Source organism: Carassius gibelio, chromosome A13 (assembly GCF_023724105.1).
Source record: "Carassius gibelio isolate Cgi1373 ecotype wild population from Czech Republic chromosome A13, carGib1.2-hapl.c, whole genome shotgun sequence".
In the NCBI taxonomy this organism is placed as follows: Eukaryota; Metazoa; Chordata; class Actinopteri; order Cypriniformes; family Cyprinidae; genus Carassius; species Carassius gibelio.
This window is the reverse complement of record NC_068383.1, coordinates 26,965,105-26,984,244: the sequence shown is the minus strand read 5'-3', so window position 1 is coordinate 26,984,244 and position 19,140 is coordinate 26,965,105. Positions and strand designations below refer to the sequence as shown.

Sequence of the window (19,140 nt, the reverse complement as noted above, 5' to 3'; positions counted from 1 at the left end):
CTGCATCGTCCACAGACCTGTTTGCTCTGTAGGCAAACTGAAGAGGATCCAGCAAAAATGAAGGTTCCAAAGATCGGGACGTGGGTGCCAGAGGGTTCCCCATCTCTGAGAAAGAAGGTCCATTGGCCAGGAAGAGGTACAAGTTCAGGGAACCAGGTCCGGCCAGGCAAAAAAGGTGCAACCATAAGGACCTGCTCTTCATCCATCCTGATCTTCCACAGGGTCTGTGCAACTGCAGCTGCTGAATGGCAATGGTGAATCTGCGCGAACATGGTGACCGAGTCTATTCCCATATCAAGAAAAGAGACCCTCTGCACAGGGGCGAGTTTGCTCTTTTCTCAGTTGACAGGGAAGGTGTCTGAACACCAGATCCCTGTGCTTGCACAACCGCACTCGAGAGTGAGCTAGAATCAGCAAGTCATCGAGGTAGTTAAGGATACGGATACCTCAGTCCCCGAGAGGAGCCAGAGCTCCCTCGGGGAGACGCGGGGAGACAGAGCCAACTCAAATGGAAGAACCTTGTACTGATATGCCTGCCCCTTGAAAGCAGGTGGAGGGTGGAGTTTCAGAACACACCCACCAATTATGTAACCACCAAGGACCAATAGAAACTCCATGGTGTGCAGGGCAGAAGCTCTGTAAGCCTTGGCCACAAGCGTGGATGAGAACTTACAGGCTTTGGAGGGAAGCTTGGGACCACTACACCATGTGGAGGTGCTCTGAGGACACAATTGCATCACTACAGAATGCTCAACTGGGGTTAAACTGGTTTCGGTCAGTTAAAGGTGACTTCCATGAACTGGTCAATTCCTGGTGCACCTACGGAAAGAAAGGAACCGGAAGGGGTGAAGCCCCCAGGAACCAATTCTCCAACATCGAGTGCTCGCAACAGGGTGGAGGATTCCACTCGAGCCCAATGCTCTCAGCTACCTGGGAAAGAACGGCCATCAGCTCGGGATCAGACTCCGGTAATGTTGGCACTCCTGAGAGAGGCAATGCAGCCAAGTTCTCATTTCCCGAGGACTCAAGCATCCCTTGTGATGCGGCAATTGACACTTGGTCTTCCTCCTGAACCCTTAATGAGATGCCAGGATCCTGATTAGAGGGTCCAGCAAACTCATCCTGAAACTCAAACAGCTGGCCTTCACGAGGAGCCATATATCGACTGCACCCAGAAACACATGGCGAAATGACATCTTTAAAAAGACACAAACACAACCCGAAACTCTTTTATAAAGAGTTGCTGAAGTGCTCAAGGGAATGCGGGAGCTGATGGTAGGAAGCTCTTGACAAACTGCTGAATTGCGCCATCACACCGACACCAGCTGACTCGCATTGAAAGAACTCCGGTGAAACCAGCAGAAGATGTGCTCGGCTCCAAAGTAAAAGCTTGAATGCGAGTTGCTTGCACTACTCCATATATACCCACACAGTGGGGCAGAGCTCGCGATGCAAATCCCACAGACCATTGGCTCGTTTTGTTACCACTCAAAGGTGATTATGCTCTCGGGTGAGACTCCATAAGTCTCTTTCTGACGTAATGTTTAACATGACTGACTGAAAGAGAATTAGCGGTTTCTCCAGTAACGGTTGTAATAAAAGCAGCTCCGCTCATGAACACTCCTTTATTAAAAAAATAATAAAATGCCTTCTAAATATTTCTGAAGACAGTCAAATCCCTTCAGAGATACATTCATTTAAAACACCTGCACCGCGTTTTGATTTTTAAACATGCAGTGCTCATGTTTATTTAACAAATTAAAATGCTACAAATGAATCAATGTATGGGAAACACTGGAAATGTATATAGAAATATCGAAAATGTGTTTTTCAAATCATCACTGTTATTGAAAAAAATGATATCGATATACATACTGATATTTAATTATTGTCCAGCCCTAGCCTATAACAAATGTTTGTGCATTATTACTGTTGAAGGATCCTCCTACTATTGCTAAAATAACAATCAAATCGGAGCATTGACACTTCAGACTAAATATTTATTCCTGCAGGGATTTCAGTCTGACTAAAAATTATATCAAATTCTCACATCATGTAGCCTATTTAATGTTATTCCATAATAATGTCAAGTTGTTCTTGCTAAGGTAAGCACTACTTAGGGTTAGGGATTTCAAGCTCTGTTTCAAGCCCAAGATTTCACAACCCTGTTTCTGAAGGCACACCAACAGTTCACATTTTCAAACTTTTCCAAATAAAACATTCATTAGTCTGTCAGTAAAGACTCCAAGACCTGAAATAAATTACTAAGATAAGAGAAATATCCAAATATCTCAAGGAATAACATTAGGAAACACTGATTTAAACAAACCTTTAGCCCAGAGTAATACACTCTGGCATGAAACTACAGACATACATCCTTTTGTGCTACAGACATTAAAGGCATGCATCTTGTCACTCTTCTAATTGATCAGACAAATTTGATCTTATGGACAATACAATTGGTGAAAATATCCTATTGACACTCTACAGATTTCATTTGTCTCTCTTATCTAACACACCTTATTTAGATCATCAGCTTGTTAGGAAAATGCACTCTGGACTAAAGGGCCCATTTACACTGGTTACTTCAAGTGTTTTTACTGATTTCTCTGTTCAGCGTCAGGACTTGATCAGTGGTGTACAGGACACCAGTGCGTGGCAGCCCCTTCGCAGGACATTAAGAAAGGTATGTACGAATCAAACAGAAGGTGTTTATGCTTTGAAAAACACAAGATGGAGCAGTGAAATTAGAAAAAAACAAATCTTAAGGTGGCTTTTTTTACTTTTACATTTCTTTTGACATTTCTTAAACACGTGTCATGCTCGAGACACCGCAAAACAAACAAGAAGCAAGTGGAGTGGAAAAGCATGTGAAGAACTCTTAACATGGGTTAATAATGTTCTAAAACAACAACCAGGGAAAATCAATTTTCTTTCACATTTCACTTGAAATAAATATTATACTTCTAAGGCAACAACATCGTAAGCAAAGTGAATATTTTTGCGTGTTACAAAGCTTACGCATGAAAGGCATGTCTATGTAAGATATTTTTATTAAAACATCCAAAAACCAATAAAACATTGTTATATATTGTGCTGATCTCAGTATTTGCATTATCTCAAATGTTTTGACGAATGTTTAAATCCAGAAAAATATGCAATTTTGGACACAGTCCATAGTGTCATTGTGTTGCTTGCCAATGACGTCATAACCACTCAATTTCCAGTTTTGTTTTGTAGAAAACATGGAAATAGCAAAGATGCTTTAATATGTTGTGCATTTTAATAGAAAGTTGACAGATGGTTATAACAATAATATTATAACAAAACTTTCAAATGTTTCTATTATGATAAAACAGCACTGCTTTTTTCCCCATATACGCACAACCAGAAGGAGCGGACATGTTCGACTGTGGCATAACATAAGCTCTGCTCCTTTCAAGCGGTGTGTCACGCTCGTTCAGCAGCCTCGTTTTGCTTCACGGCTTTCAGCCACACCCTCCTTCATTCTGCTACGTTAATAAATCATTATCTCATCCATGAACATGATTTCTGCCCGAGTCCCATCCATGAACATGATTTCTGCCCGAGTCCCGTCGGATTGCATCAGCTGTGGGGATGAATATGACAACTCCCATGATTCCACACTCAGTCATGGCGCCATCAAACTACCCTATTGTTTATTTTGAATATGCACCCTCCAGCAGCAAAACAATTACAAATTGTGCCTTTAAGACGGTGAAATTAAAATATCAAAATCTGTAAAAGAGCTAAGAATATGAACACAGAGTGCCAAGTTTACTTTAAGAGTTTACCTCCTACTGTAAAAAAGTGGTAACATGCAGTTGTTAAAGAGCGATTTCTACCAGTTCTTATCCTTAAATTTAGTTTTGTTGGTGTAACCTAATATATCTACAATGTTTTACAAATTTTCAAACTATGTTTGTGAATAGACGCAAAACTGTTTTTTTAATTATTATTATTGAATTGTTAGTGGCAAATGGCATTATATAAATGGTTTATCAGTTTTAAGCAATAGGTAATGCTGTTACCAATTGAGAAGATACCCCCTGTCTATGTAAAGCGCTTTGAGTGCCTAGAAAAGCACTATATAAATGTAAGGTATTATTATTATTATTATTATTATTTTATTTATTTTTTTTTACACAGGACATGAATGCATTTAACCTGCAGTTTAAATTATATATATAAGGCATTAAGTGTTGTATACTCATTTGAAATAAAAAATAAATAAATAAAAAGATACTTTAAATGTGAAATTAAAACAGCCAGTAGGTAGCAGCAAGTCACTGTTAAAACTGTGATATGAAACACATCTTATGGTGGCTGTGTTTGGAATGATTTTTGTTGTTGAAATGCCCCTATATCTTTATTTATTCATGTATTTTTTTCTTTTTGTGATCCGTCTACTAGATTTCACAGCACTCTGCAGGAGTGTTTTAATTGCTTTTTGGCAAAATCCTGATAATGTCAAATCGCACATTGTTGAAACAACAATTGTGATATTATCGCAGATGGTATACATTGCACACCCGCACTACTGTCTTAATGGCTAACTGGTGCAAAGGATTTACTAAACTGTCAAAGCTTAATTTTAACCACCAATACAAGGATGTAAGTATTTAGATCACTTCTAGTCTACATGCTTGCGAAGGGTTAATTTTGAGATTTTATAAGCTGCTAGTTTGGTCCCCGTAGGCGAACACAGCTTACACTGCGTAATAGGCCATAAATATGGCCAGGGATTATTTTCTTTGAGTTCAACTTCAGCTAAATTTACGACAGGGTTTGTTTTCAGCTGGGTATGCACTACTAACCCCACCCCAGAACGTGATCATGAACAGACCAGCAGGGACCCCCACCTTCAGAACGTTATCGTGAACAGAACAAAGGGGGACCCCCACCCCCGGAAAGGGATCGTGTAAAACAACATGAAATGCTCTTCCAGTGCCCTTTTATACTACACGTATATACCGTGGTGTTGTCAATGGCAGTCAACGTCCAATGTTATTGTCATGTTTAGACGTGCTTCAGACACCGGTCACAATGAAAACATTCCCCATAGTGACCACTAGAGGACGCAGTGTGAGTTCCACTGAAAAAGAATTGAGAAACAGCTGTCTTGATTTCATCTGCCAGAATTCAACAATGGACTCTGAACATACTGGAGTGAAAGAAGAATCAGTGCACAAATGATTTAGAAAACTATTGCCAAGTACAGTGTTTAGATGTCAGTACCGCAAATGTTGATGTAATTGATATAAATTGTTATTGGCAGGCACTTTTTGAGCAGGTCCTCAAACATTATCCACAGAGAGAAGATATAAAATATACAGAAGAGTCGACATTTAAGACACTGTTAAAAATATATGAATGCAATTGCATTAAACAACAGGTATCAACTTGTATTAACCTAGTACAAGAAGTTCTAAGAAAAGCTCTAGCCTCATTCAACCCTCTACATTTGTAAATCACTAGATTTAGACCAAACGATGTCTGTCACTAAGCCACTGGCTAATACATTTTTTGAGTTTAGTCAGCAGTGATTGAGTTTGTGACTAAGAATCAGTTAAGCGCAGATATATTTTCAGTGTGTGTTGTGTCCTGACTGCTTTCCCAACTGTGTTCCTGGAGCCCTCCAACACTGCACATTTAGCATCTTCTTAATCATACACACGTGATTCAGGTCACCAGATCAGTAGCAGAGACTCCAAGACCTGAAATGAGTGTATTAGATGAAGGAGACATCAAACATTTGCAGTGTTGTGGAGGTCCAGGGTTGGGAATCACTGCACTTGAATACTGACTGGGATTATGACAAGAAAGAATGCATGAGCTCATTTACAAAGGCTTGAAAAGATTAATTGTAAATGTATCTTACACATATGTGAACAGACAGAAAGCAATAGATTCTTACTTTCTTGTTAATTCCTTTAAAATGACTGAATGTCTTTGGAATTACTCATTATTTTAGTCTGTCATGTAAAATAAAGCCTTTAAGCCTTTACTAAACAGAAGCAACAGGTGATTTTTTTTTTTTTTTTCAGAAATGGGTGGTAATACACAAACAGCAAATTTCTGCAAATCAGTTCAAGCGAAAGCAGAGGACTCATATTCAGGAACTCAGCAGTCTGTCAAATTTCAGTATTTTTATTTTTCTATTAGACTGAATAACCAATAACGTCTCAAGCACTACCAATAGCCCTTAATCTCATATGACTAATTCATATTCTTAAAACAAACATGGGATTAATTTATAGTTGCCACACTTTAGCTCTAATTATTAAAGGTCTTATATACCATACATACATTTTAGTTTTTTTTTTGTGTGTGTGTTTTGCGTCTGTCAAAAGTCTGGCAAGTACACACAAAAAATTGAACAAATAAAACATAGCATGGAGGGTCTTCATTTGTTTATTGTCAATTTTTTATACATATATGTTTGATATTTTGTCACAGAATACAATGACATTAATCTAATTTAAGTGTTTAAATTTTTAATTGTTAATTGTCTGGTAACAGTTTATATCATTTTGATACAAGATCAATTTATATAAGATAACATGAACCGACAATAAGTGTTACCAGTTGCTCAGATACTTCATGGGGCCATTGTGTGTTTATGAGTTTGTTTGTTTGTTTTCTATACCAGTCTATATCATTTAAATAGCCTCCTCAGAGGCTGAATATAAAAGTAAAAGTTGGTCCAGTGATTTATGAATGAACATCAAAATAAACAATGTTTTAAAATTTTGGCATATCCAAAAAAGCCACCTTGGTGCATTTTCCACGATAAGCGGAAGCAGATGTTTGGTCTGAGTTTGCTCTGTAGGGACCAGTTAAACACCATGGAAACTTGTTGGAAAAAGAGCCTTATTTTATTTCCCAAACTAGATAAATGCAAACGTAGCCCACAGAACTTTTCAGTCTGAAAACTCAAGGGGGGCATCATCACATTGTCTATGCTTTGATATCTTTATAATTTTGGTTATACTTTATTTTACAGCATGTGTAAGAAAGTACTTGGCAGTATATGGCAACTACGTTGGTTAAGGTTAGGTTTAGGAGTAGGTTCAGAGTTAGTACCTAGTTATTACCCAGTTATTGTAAATGTTATAATAAGCACATAGTACATACATGCGGGACAGGGCTATAAAATAAAGTGCTAGTCTTATTCCTATGATTCTTTAATGTCAATAAAGCAATAAAAATTAGCCAAAACTCAGTTTATTAAATCAAATTAATCATAATAGAATCTCACTAGCTACTACAATAGAGGCCAAAAGTGATGGCTGTCAGTGGCTGGTCAGCTGTTTTAGGAAAACTGACATCTTAGTCCTGTATTCAAAAATATAAAAAATGTTTTCAGTTTTGTAAACCTATTGCACAGTTGTACTTGGGGTGTAAAACTAAATGTAAATGCTTCAAATGTCAATTGTTTCATTTGTGATGATGCAAAAGCTGACACACAAACTTGTACTCATTATTCCCAACCTTTAATTCAGTCGATCCCTGTGGGAGGTGTTAGCTAATTTAATCGACATGTTAAATGTGGGTTTTAGTGAAAATGGCCAAGGGGAAAGATCTGTCCTCATGCAGCCATGCAGGATATTACCAAAATGGCTAAATCTGCTCAATATACTTGGGATATTGCTTGTTTGCTGGTTGCACTGTGAGCAGTTTTATTTCAGAGCACTGGACCAAAGAAGACTAGTTAATGTTTGTACAGGATATTATAAGTCATGTCAATGTATGAATGCAGCAGCATTCCTTCCAAAGTCTTGGATGAAACGTGCAATTATCAGGAACCTCCAGTTTTACTTATATCTAACACAATAATGATCCCAAACACACCACGCACACAACAAAGCCACCAGCAAAGGGATAGTGCTCCTTAATCCAAATGAAAACCTTGAACCTTGAACATATGCACAAAGTTTATTGAAAATAAACAAAAACAAGGGAGAACCAATTAAATATTAAGAACAGAAAAAAAACATTCCATGATATTCTAAATTTTAATTTTAAAATTAAATTTTTTATTTTAATCTTCCTCTCCAGAAATACTTTTGTACTGTATGTAAGGCTTTTAGCATGATAAAATATTGCTGATGATTATTGAATAATTCTATAAAGAAGATGTTTGGTTTCATGGACATTTGTGCTACTATTGTATGATTAATGTAAAATGTTAATTTAAAAGTATAAAATCTGGGTCCTAAAGGAAATGCTGATAATGAACATGATCATCTAAAGTTAAAGAAAATGCCTTGTATAGATTTGACCTGTTTGCTATTTGTCCCAAAACCAGCTAGATGGCTCTAGTTAGCTGGCTTTCATTATACTTGAAACATTCTCCCAATAGAGCTAGACAAATCTATGGCTCTTAGACCCATTTCTTTAAAGATGAGATCACTGCTAGTCTCCTGAACTGCATTGCTGAGTCACAGTTTTTCCCAGGCTACAATGACATTTTCTTCTGCTCATTCCAGGTGCAAAGACTTAACCACCAATAAGACTTCAAATCATGTGATTTCATTCAGCCAAACTGGAGAGTTGTATTAGATAAGGTAAAAAGGGAGTATTCCTCATGAGTTTCTCTGCTTAAATGCGGTGTGGTACTATTCAACAGCTTGCTCTTCAATGTGGTCCACCCACTAAAACACCTGGCAATTATCTTATTTGTTTTAAAATATACTCACGGGATGTCCCTCTCTTCCATCTACTCCAGGAATTCCAGGCAGTCCTGGATCTCCCTGAAGAGATAAAGATCATATAGTCAGAATAAATTACTTTTGCTGATTAAAAATGGCATGCCACTAAATCTGTTGGCAATAACATTAAGGCAGCAAACAGTGTCTTTCTTGGTTTAACATGACTTATGATTAAGCTGCAAGAAATCTTAAACAATGTCTTTTTTTTTTTTTTACATAATCATTATTAAACATGGAATGAGTCAGTGATGCCCAGAATAACTTTATTGCTTTTCTCTGGCTTGAATAAATAAACATGAATTTTAAGGGAGTAGTGCATGTTTAAAAATCTGAAACTAATCAGATAATAATCCAGGATTTATCCACCACCATGATGGTGAGGAACAGTTTGGTTTAATAAAAGCCATATGTAAGCCTGGAAAAAGCCAGTGTAGATCATCATGAAAGAGAAAACAATGGGGCAAACCTTTTTTATAGATTTCCATAAGTAGATTCTGTACTAGCATATGTGTCATGTAATTCTGTCAAATAATACTGCATCTTGGAATTCTGTGTAGCCTCCTCAAAATGGGCTTGCCAAATATTCTCAATGGTCCATGTACACAGTTTAAAGAAGCCATTAAACAGGTTCAGACTTTTACAATGAGAAGAGCTGGATCAGTACAGACCTTTAGACCAATTCCTCCAGGAATTCCATCTTTCCCATCCCTGCCAGGTGCTCCCTTGATAGAAACACACACAAAAATGGCATCAAAGCATAATGACTGGCCACTTACACAACTGAAGTGGAGAAACGATTGAGTGGTAAACATACAAGCTCTCCTGGATATCCAGGTGGACCAGCGGGGCCTCTACTCCCTTTTTCACCCTAAAATAGACAATAGGTCTGTTAATGAGTTTTAATTGTAGAGTATTGGAAAATAACAAACAAATGATGTTGAATTGCTGTTCAAGCCATCAAAAACTTGATTTGTGAAGTTATTGTTTTATTTATCCAAACCAGCAACTCCCGAAAAAGTAAATCATGTGTTATTTAAACATTATATTAGTACTTTTCAGCCAGGGACTAATTTAATAACCGTAGTCATGCAAAATAAATAAATAAATCAGCAAAACTCCAGCTGTTCAGCAGCTATTATCCCAGAGGGAATATAGATATGAAGTGGGCTAAGAAGAAGTCCAGTGAAGAGCTGAGGTACAGTACAGATTCAAAGTCACTGTTTAAGTAAATAGACTTAAAATAACACTACAAAGCTTTATTGGTCAGGTGAAGAGAAGCAGTGACCAAAATGATCCTTAAAGATAAAAAAAAAAAAAAAAATGAAACATCCATTTTTGAGAACAAAGAGAACTGGAAATAAAAAGGGGAAGCTTTATGCTATTGCTAAGAAAATTAAGAGGAAACTATCCATACCATTTGTCCATCTTTGCCTGGTAGTCCTTGTATGCCTTGATTGCCAGCAGACCCCTAGAGAGAAAAAATAATGAATAAAATTAGTTTACAGTGAAAATATATTAAAATGTTTAATGCTTTATTTTGCCTTAGAAAATATAAATAATCAGGATGAACTTTATGTAACCCTTTGATGCACAACATGGGTCTTTTTTGACCCGACTGAATTATTTTCCCCCATACTTTCTACATTTGGCTTAATTTAAGTTAATTTAATCATTCAGAGTTCCAGGAATTCCTCAATTAACTTGTTTTTGAGCATCACAAATCCTTATTTTATTTTTATTTTTTCTAATATTTTTCTTTGTTTTTTTCTTTGTGTGTGTGTGTGTGTGTGTGTGTGTGTGCATGTGTGCGTGTGTGTGTGTGTCACCTCCCTTTTCATTTATAAAATGACCCATTTTATTTCAATTATGGCTGAGTGTTTCTTTGCTGAATCTCTGAAAGAAATGAGTAGTTCAGCCATGAAACTCTATCAGCGCTCTAACTGGTTCATTCAAAATTATGTTCCCAACCAATCAGGTTCTAATTATAAATACCATGTGCCTATAAGCCTGACACATTCCAATGGTTGCCACACATGCACGCAATGCATATCCTCTTACTAGCACTTTGTCTCTTACTGGGTACATGTTAATCAGCTCCATCCATCCATCCATCCATCCATCCATCCATCCATCCATCATCTTCCGCTTATCCGGGGCCGGGTCGCGGGGGCAACAGTCTAAGCAGAGACGCCCAGACTTCCCTCTCCCTAGCCACTTCCTCCAGCTCTTCCGGGGGGACCCCGAGGCGTTCCCAGGCCAGCCGGGAGACATAGTCCCTCCAGCGTGTCCTAGGTCTTCCCCGGGGCCTCCTCCCGGTGAGACGTGCCTGGAACACCTCCCTGGGAAGGCGTCCAGGAGGCATCCGAAATAGATGCCCGAGCCACCTCAGCTGGCTCCTCTCGATGTGGAGGAGCAACGGCTCTACTCTGAGCTCCTCCCGAGTGACCGAGCTTCTCACCCTATCTCTAAGGGAGTGCCCAGCCACCCGACGGAGAAAGCTCATTTCGGCCGCCTGTATCCGGGATCTTGTCCTTTCGGTCATGACCCACAGCTCATGACCATAGGTGAGAGTAGGAACGTAGATTGACCGGTAAATCGAGAGCTTTGCCTTACAGCTCAGCTCCTTCTTCACCACGACAGACCGGTACAGCGACCGCATTACTGCAGAAGCTGCACCGATCCGTCTGTCAATCTCACGTTCCATCCTTCCCTCACTTGAGGCAGGAACTCTCCACCAACCTGAAGTGGGCAATCCACCCTTTTCCGACTGAGAACCATCGAGTTAATCAGCTCCAGTGTTAATTTTGACAGGGATTTTTTATTTAGTCTTAGACTTTATCAAGAGATGAAAATGTTTAATAGTCTTAATCATATTTTTTTCATATGAGTCTTATATAGTTTTAGTCTAGTTTTAGTTGACAGAAGGTTAACTAAAGTATTTTTTGTCAACTTTTAGTCATTACTTTGAGTCAAACTGCAGTTACCAACATTTATTTTGGTAGTTATTTCTATATGTACTCTATGATAAATTTGAATCAAGGATTGAATTTGGAAATAATTGAATAAATGACAATTTTCATTTTTGGGTGAACTATCCCTTCAATAGTAGTGAAAAAGGAGCAACTTATAAAAAATTATAGTTGTTCATGTATATTTAATAATTTATAATTTTTTTAAAAAGAAGCAGAACAAGATAAAACAAATATGAAATAGATTCAAATTAAACTCTTTTTTTCAGATACATTAGGTTTACTTAAAATATTTATTTAATATCTGTTGGTTAACATTAATGACACTTTTAGGTACTTTATTAAGAATGCTGTCCCTTTAAGACGGCATGCATGTAATACTAACACACGTTCGGTCTACACACACCTGTTCACCTTCACTTAATCCATAGCTTTATTGTCGTGAGATATTCTACACGAAAGACGTGTGTATTTGAACCCCAAGAATTGATCGCATGCTGTATATGAGAACTGAAGAGAGAGCACCGCTATCAGCACGATTCCGCCTTTCCTACCTTCACTAACTTTTAGTTAATCGACAATGAACTGTGACTCCCAGGGAAAACTAGACGTCTGGTCACCTCATCCTTACCCTTTCAGCCATTGTTTCAGATCGCTAGTTCATGTTTTGTTAGTCTATCCATCCATTGCGGCTGCCATACTGAGAATAGATATTGTGAACGCCCCTTATCCAATTGCAATCCAATGACAGGGACGCACATTTTTAAGGACAAGACAGTAGTCTATTGGATGTATTTTGAATGTCCGGTAGTCCTCCCCAGCACAACCTGCCTAGATCTATTATGGGGGGATCTCTCTCTAGCAGCAGCAGCTGCAGCAGTGTGTTTCCTTTTATTTATGATCTGTGGATTTAGCAAAAGCAAGTCTACTTGCTTCACAGCAGTAGCAGCATAGCAGATCTAGTCCACCAAGACCAAAACCATGCTGATAAGCAAGAGTTATGTCATCCACAATCCAGTGGGCCATCCTCTGCTTAAAGATGGCATTCCCCTTCTGCTGTCCTCCATAACAGACAAAGAGCTGGTCTGAGGTCCTGAAGCTTTGTGTATGGTCTATGTAGCATCTCAATGCTCGGATGGGACAGAGCAAAGCCAGGGCATTTAATCATTTAGAAGATGCTTTTATCCAAAGCGACTTACAAATGAGAACATTAGAAGCAGTCAGGTCAAGAAGAGGACAACAACAGTATACAAGTGCCATGGCATGTCTCAGTTAGTCCAGTACAGAACGCATATGCATTTTATTTATTTATTTTTTTACATAAATATGAAAGACAAGAAAAGGAAAAGTGCTAGTATTAGTTGGTTAAGTGCTGGCGAAAAAGATGAGACTTTAGATGTTTATTGAAAATGAGTAAAGACTCATTAAAATAAATTGAGATTGGAAGGTCATTCCACCAGCTGGGCACAGTCCAGGATAAGGTCCGTTCACTTGCAGAGCATATGATGTATGCATATGATGTAACCAGTGAGTTTAGGTATGTTGGTGCCGTGCCAGTGGTCGTCTTGTAGTCAAGCACTAATACCTTGGATTTGATGCAAGCAGCTACTGGTAGCCAGTGTAACTTCATGAGGAGAGGAGTAACGTGAGCTTTTTTGGCTCATTGGAGACAACCCTTGCTGCTGCATTCTGGATCAATTGCAGAGGATTGATAGTAAATGCAGGGAGACCCCCCAGGAGAGCATTACAATAGTCCAGTCTGGAGAGAACAAGAGCTTGGACAAGAAGTTGGGTGGCTTGCTCTGATAGGAAGGGTCTTATCTTCCTAATGTTGTATAGGGCAAATCTGCAGGACCGGGTCGTTGAAGCAATGTGGTCTGTGAAGCTTAACTAATGATCCATCACAACTCCTAGGTTTCTGGCTGTCCTGGAAGGAGTTATGGTTGACGAACCCAGCTGTATAGAGAAGTTGTGAAGAAACAATGGGTTAGCTGAAATCACCAGGAGTTCTGTCTTAGTAAGGTTGAGCTGAAGGTGATGGTCATTCATCCAGCTAGAAATGTCACTCAGATTTTGAAATGCGAGAAGCTACCATCAGGCCATCTGGTTGGAATGAGAAGTAGAGTTGGGTATCATCAACGTAGCAGTGATAAGAAAAGCCATGCTTCTGAATGACATATCCTAATGACGTCATGTAGATGTAGAAGAGAAGTGGTTCAAGTACTGAGCCTTGAGGAACCCCAGTAGCAAGTTGTTGTGACTTAGAAACATCACCCCTCCAAGACACGCTGAAGGATCTATCGGATCCCTGCTTTATACTTGCTTTTTTAGTGCACAGTACTAGTCTTGTAGCAAACAATTTAACCATGCAAGTCAATACACTGGGGAAAAAAATTGTCTGCCGTCGCTTCCGGCTCAAGAATGGCATTCTTGCTCTGATGAAGTCAGTTTGATGGCTTGGGAGAATCCTCTTGTTAAGTCATGATGTTAGGACAGCTGTTCCCGGATCCTAGCCTCTACTCATTTCACTTGAGAATACTATCTCATTTATTAACTATCTCATTTATTAACACTATTTCATTAATATTATGTATTTAAGCTAAGCGTAATTTCCTTTGCACATGACAGTCTTCTGGCTCACAGTGTCTCAGACACTAATATGTTAGCTGAATAAGTTTGTTGTTTTTTGGGGGGTTTCTGGCATAACATTAGGTCCCAGACGTGGTGAAGGATGATTTCAGACGTAAAAAGCAGATATTCTTAGTGGGGTCCTACTATGCTTTTTTCACTTTTTGAATTTTAGTCTGTATGTAGTGTGTATAAAAGTGGGTTTTGTTTAAAGTTGCTATTATCCATCCACATAGATCTTTAATATGAATACTTTTTGGTAATTAAATATCACCAGCTTAAAATTAACTAGTAACTTGTACTCTGAGTAATTTTTTGAGATTAGTACTTTTTACTTTTACTTAAGTACTGTTTTGACAGCAGTACTTTTACTTGTAATTGAGTATTTTTTCATCAATGTAACAGTACTTGTACTTAAGTACAAATTTCAGTACTCTTTCCACCACTGCCTAGAACCTCCGCGTCCCATCCAGGGACTAGACATGGAGTTTCCAAAGGTCTGGACGTGGGTGCCAAGCGGTGCCCTGTCTCTGAGTGAATAGATCGTTCCTCAGATGAATCGGCCAAGGAGGGGCTGTCGCAAGGAGCACTAGTCTGGGGAACCGGGTCCGAGTGGGCCAATACGCCACCACTAGCAAGACTTGCTCCTCGTCCTCCCAGATTTTGCATAGTGTCTGTGTGAGAAGGCTCACCAGTGGGAAATGCACCAGTGCATCCATCAGGGAGTAGAACAGCTGGCAGTGAGAGGTCTCTGGAGAAGCGAACAGGTCTACCTGAGCGTTTCAAGGCAAGGTGCACTGCTAACAACTCTAAGCAATTGATGTGCCATTGCAGGTGTGGGCCCGTCCAAACCTCTGAGACTGCATGCCCATTGTACATGGTCCCCCAGCCGGAGGTGGAGGCATCTGTGTAAACCATAGCATGCCAGGAGATCTGTTCTAGTGGCACTCCTGCCCAGAGGAACATAAGATCTAACCACGGGGTGAGGGTTTGGTGACAGGCCGTTGTAACTTGGACCCGGTGAGTACCGCGCTTTCACGCCCACCTCAGGACTCGGCCATAAAGCCAGTGCTGGAGCGGTTTCATATGTAACAGGATGTGTGGTGTTAGTGCCGCTGTGGCCGCCATATGCCCCAGAAGCCTCTGAAAAAGTTTCTGTGGGGCCGCTGTCCTGCCCTTGAACGTATTCAGGCAGACTAGCACCAACCATGCACGTTCCTCTATAGACCGAATCCGACTCCATAATGAGAAAAGATATCTTCAGCGTCGGTGAGGGTTTGCTCTTTTCCGAGTTGACCCAAAAGGGAGGTGCAAGGGCTGAGGTGCAAGGGCACCAGGTCCCTGTGCTCAAACCTGAGATTGTACTAGTGTCAGCCAATCATCTAGATAATTGAGAATGTGAACACCCTGCTCTCTAAGTGGAACAAAAGCTGCCTCCGCGACTTTCGTGAAGACATGGGGAAACAGGGACAGCCCGAAGAGCAGGACCTTGTACTGATATGCCTGTTCTTTGAATGCAAACTGCAGAAAACGTCTGTAATGTAGAAGGATCGATACATGAAAGTACGAATCCTTCAGGTCAATCGCTGGAAACCAATCCTGGGGACGGACGCACCCAAAGATGTGTTTCTGTGTCGACATCTTGAACGGTAGCCAATGAGGGGCCCAGTTCAAAACTCGCAGATCCAAGATCGTTCATAACCTACCGCCTTCCTTATATTGGCTGGAGGGACCGGCTCTGTCGTGTCCTTTACCAGTAGGACTGCAATCTCTACCCGCAGAACAGGGGCATCAGAAGTTTTCACTGTAGTTAGGCGGATACTGCTGAACTTGGGGTGACGCCGAGTGAACTGAATTGAATAGCCGAGGCTGATGGTCTGTAGAAGCCAGCGAGACAGCCTGGTAAGCGCTGGCCAGTCAAACCACCCATGCTACTGCCTTTTAGTGCTGAGGTGCACAGCTTTTCCGCTGAACTTGGGGTGATGCCGGGTGAACTGAATCACATAGTGAACTCTACGGACCTCAGTGTGTATCAATCTCTCCTCTCTTCCTTCTCTGCAAATGTCTTCACAGCTAAAACATCCTACTACCACAACAAAATTAACAGCTGCTGTGACGCTCAGACACTCTTCAAGACTTTCTCTTCTCTTCTGACTCTTACAGCGAACGACTTTGCAGCTTTCTTTACAAATGAGACAAGATCCATCAGTGACCAATTCTCCACACCACAGACTGAGGAAAACTTCACAATGACCGATGCACACTCTTTATCCTCCTTCTCCCCACTCTCAGAGATGGACGTCTCCAAAATTCTCCTGTCCAATCATCCTACTACTTGTCCACTTGATCCTATCCCCACTCACCTCCTTCAAGCGATCTCTTCTTCAGTCATACCTTCACTTACTCACATTATCAACTCCTCTCTTCAATCTGGAACATTTCCCATAGCATCCAAGCAGGCTCGGGTAAGCCCACTGCTCAAGAAACCATCTCTAAATCCAGCAGTTCTTGAAAACTACAGACCGGTATCCCTTCTTCCATTCATTGCAAAGACACTTGAGCGAGCTGTGTTCAACCAGCTTTCTATGTTCCTTGGACAGAACAACCTCCTGGACAGCAACCAATCTGGCTGGAAAAGTGGTCACTCAACTGAGACTGCTCTGCTCTCGGTTACTGAAGCCCTGCGACTAGCAAGAGCAGCTTCAAAATCCTTGGTACTCATCTTACAGGACCTGTCTGCTGCTTTTGACACTGTTAATCACCAGATTCTCCTGTCCACCCTCAGAAACATGGGAATCTCTGGAACTGCTCTCCTGTGGGTTAAGTCCTACCTCTCTGACAGATCCTTCAGTGTGTCTTGGAGGGGTGATGTTTCAAAGTCACACCACCTTGCTACTGGGGTTCCTCAAGGCTCAGTCCTTGGACCACTTCTCTTCTCCATCTACATGACATCTTTAGGATCTGTCATTCAGAAGCATGGCTTTTCTTATCACTGCTATGCTGATGACACCCAACTCTACTTCTCATTCCAGCCAGATGACCCGACGGTAGCTGCTCGCATTTCAGCCTGTCTGAGTGACATTTCTAGCTGGATGAATGACCATCACCTTCAGCTTAACCTTACAAAGACTGAACTATAGGTGATTCCAGCTAACCCACTGATTCATCACAACTTCTCTATACAGCTGGGCTCGTCAACCATAACTCCTTCGAGGACAGCCAGAAACCTAGGAGTTGTGATGGATCATCAATTAAGCTTCACTGACCACATTGCTACAACGACCCGGTCCTGCAGGTTTGCCTTATACGACATTAGGAAGATTAGACCCTTCCTGTCAGAGCAAGCAACCCAACTTCTTGTCCAAGCTCTTGTTCTCTCCAGACTGGACTATTGTAATGCTCTCCTGGCGGGCCTTCCTGCATGTACTGTCAAGCAAGAAGTTTGCGCTCTGCAAGTGAACAACGCCTTGTGGTGCCATCCCAAAGAAATTCAAAATCACTCTCACCGACCTTTTCCTGGACTGTGCCCAGCTGGTGGAATGACCTCCCAATCTCAATTCATACAGCTGAGTCTTTACTCATTTTCAAGAAACATCTAAAGACTCATCTTTTTCACCTGCACTTAACCTACTAACACCAGTACTTTTCCTTTTCTTGTCTTTTTCATTTAATAAAAAAAAAATATTATATATATATATATATATATATACCTGGCTATGCGTTCTATACTAGACTAACTGAGACTTGTCATGGCACTTGTATACTGTTGTTGTTCTCTTGTTGACCTGACTGCTTCTATTGGTCTCACTTGTAAGTCGCTTTGGATAAAAGCGTCTGCTAAATGATTAAATGTAAATGTAAATGTACATAGCCGAGGCTGATGGTCTGTAGAAGCCAGCGAGACCCGCAGTGGGGCAGTGAGGTGGAACACATGGACCCAACTCGGGTGGTTTGTGAGCGGGTTGCTCAGGTTGGCAGAAGGTGCCTGAGGAGGACCTTTGTTGACGCTCTCAAACCACCCGCTACTGCCATCTGGTGCTTGGCCATCTGGTGCTCTGATTCCCCCTGGGAATCAGAGATAGAGAAAACCACTCTCTCGTCGAGATTTCCAGATTCTCCGCCAGGCCCTCCTACAGGAAGGGTCTCCCTGCCAGCAGGAGGCAGACTTGGTACACAATTGCATCGCTACTGGCCAGTTTCTGGCAGTAAAAGGTGAATCTCCCTCTGATGCTGAGATAGAAATCTGGTCGGGGGGAGGCCCACTGGATACCGCTGGTATGCTCTTTGAAGAGGGCCCTGCACGTTCCGTGGGTTGCTCCATTGGATCGGAGGTGCAAGAGGAGTGATGGTCCCCAGAGGGTTGGTTCCCAGCAGGGTTTGCCACCATGGTAATCTTCAAACCACCCATGCTACTGCCTAGGAAATGCTCTTTTAGTGCTGATATGCACAGGGGAATTGACCGCTTGCAGCATGACAGGGGGTAGTGCAGCCTGAGGTGCGCAACCCACTCGACTCGGGAACGACCACCACTGAAGTGACATCTTGCAAACACACAAACCTTCTGAGAGCATGCTGAACTCGTAGTTCACAGCAGATACAGTTGTGCAAAACGATACTAACGCTCAGCTCCGAAGCGAAAAGCTGGCATGCATTGCACCTGCTGCCTTATTATACTCACACTGTGATCAGCAGCAGCTGAATGGAATAATTGCATGCCAAAGTGCATTGGCTCATTTACATTAGTTTACACTCGAAGTAGATTGGTCTATCGAAGCGATATCCAAATTTTGTCGGCTGAAAGGGAACTG

The 19,140-nt window shown here is 40.9% G+C and overlaps 1 protein-coding gene across 1 annotated transcript in view; it reads right to left on the bottom strand.

Moving 5' to 3' along the window:
- Positions 1–19,140, bottom strand: part of LOC128026719 (collagen alpha-1(XXI) chain-like) — an 87,192-nt gene that overhangs the window by 43,601 nt on the left and 24,451 nt on the right. The window contains exons 13-16 of the mRNA XM_052613982.1: positions 10,150–10,203; positions 9,550–9,603; positions 9,404–9,457; positions 8,724–8,777 (exon numbers count right to left, since the gene is read on the bottom strand). Coding sequence (XP_052469942.1) covers positions 8,724–8,777; positions 9,404–9,457; positions 9,550–9,603; positions 10,150–10,203 — 216 coding nt within the window. The remainder of the gene's footprint in view (positions 1–8,723; positions 8,778–9,403; positions 9,458–9,549; positions 9,604–10,149; positions 10,204–19,140) is intronic.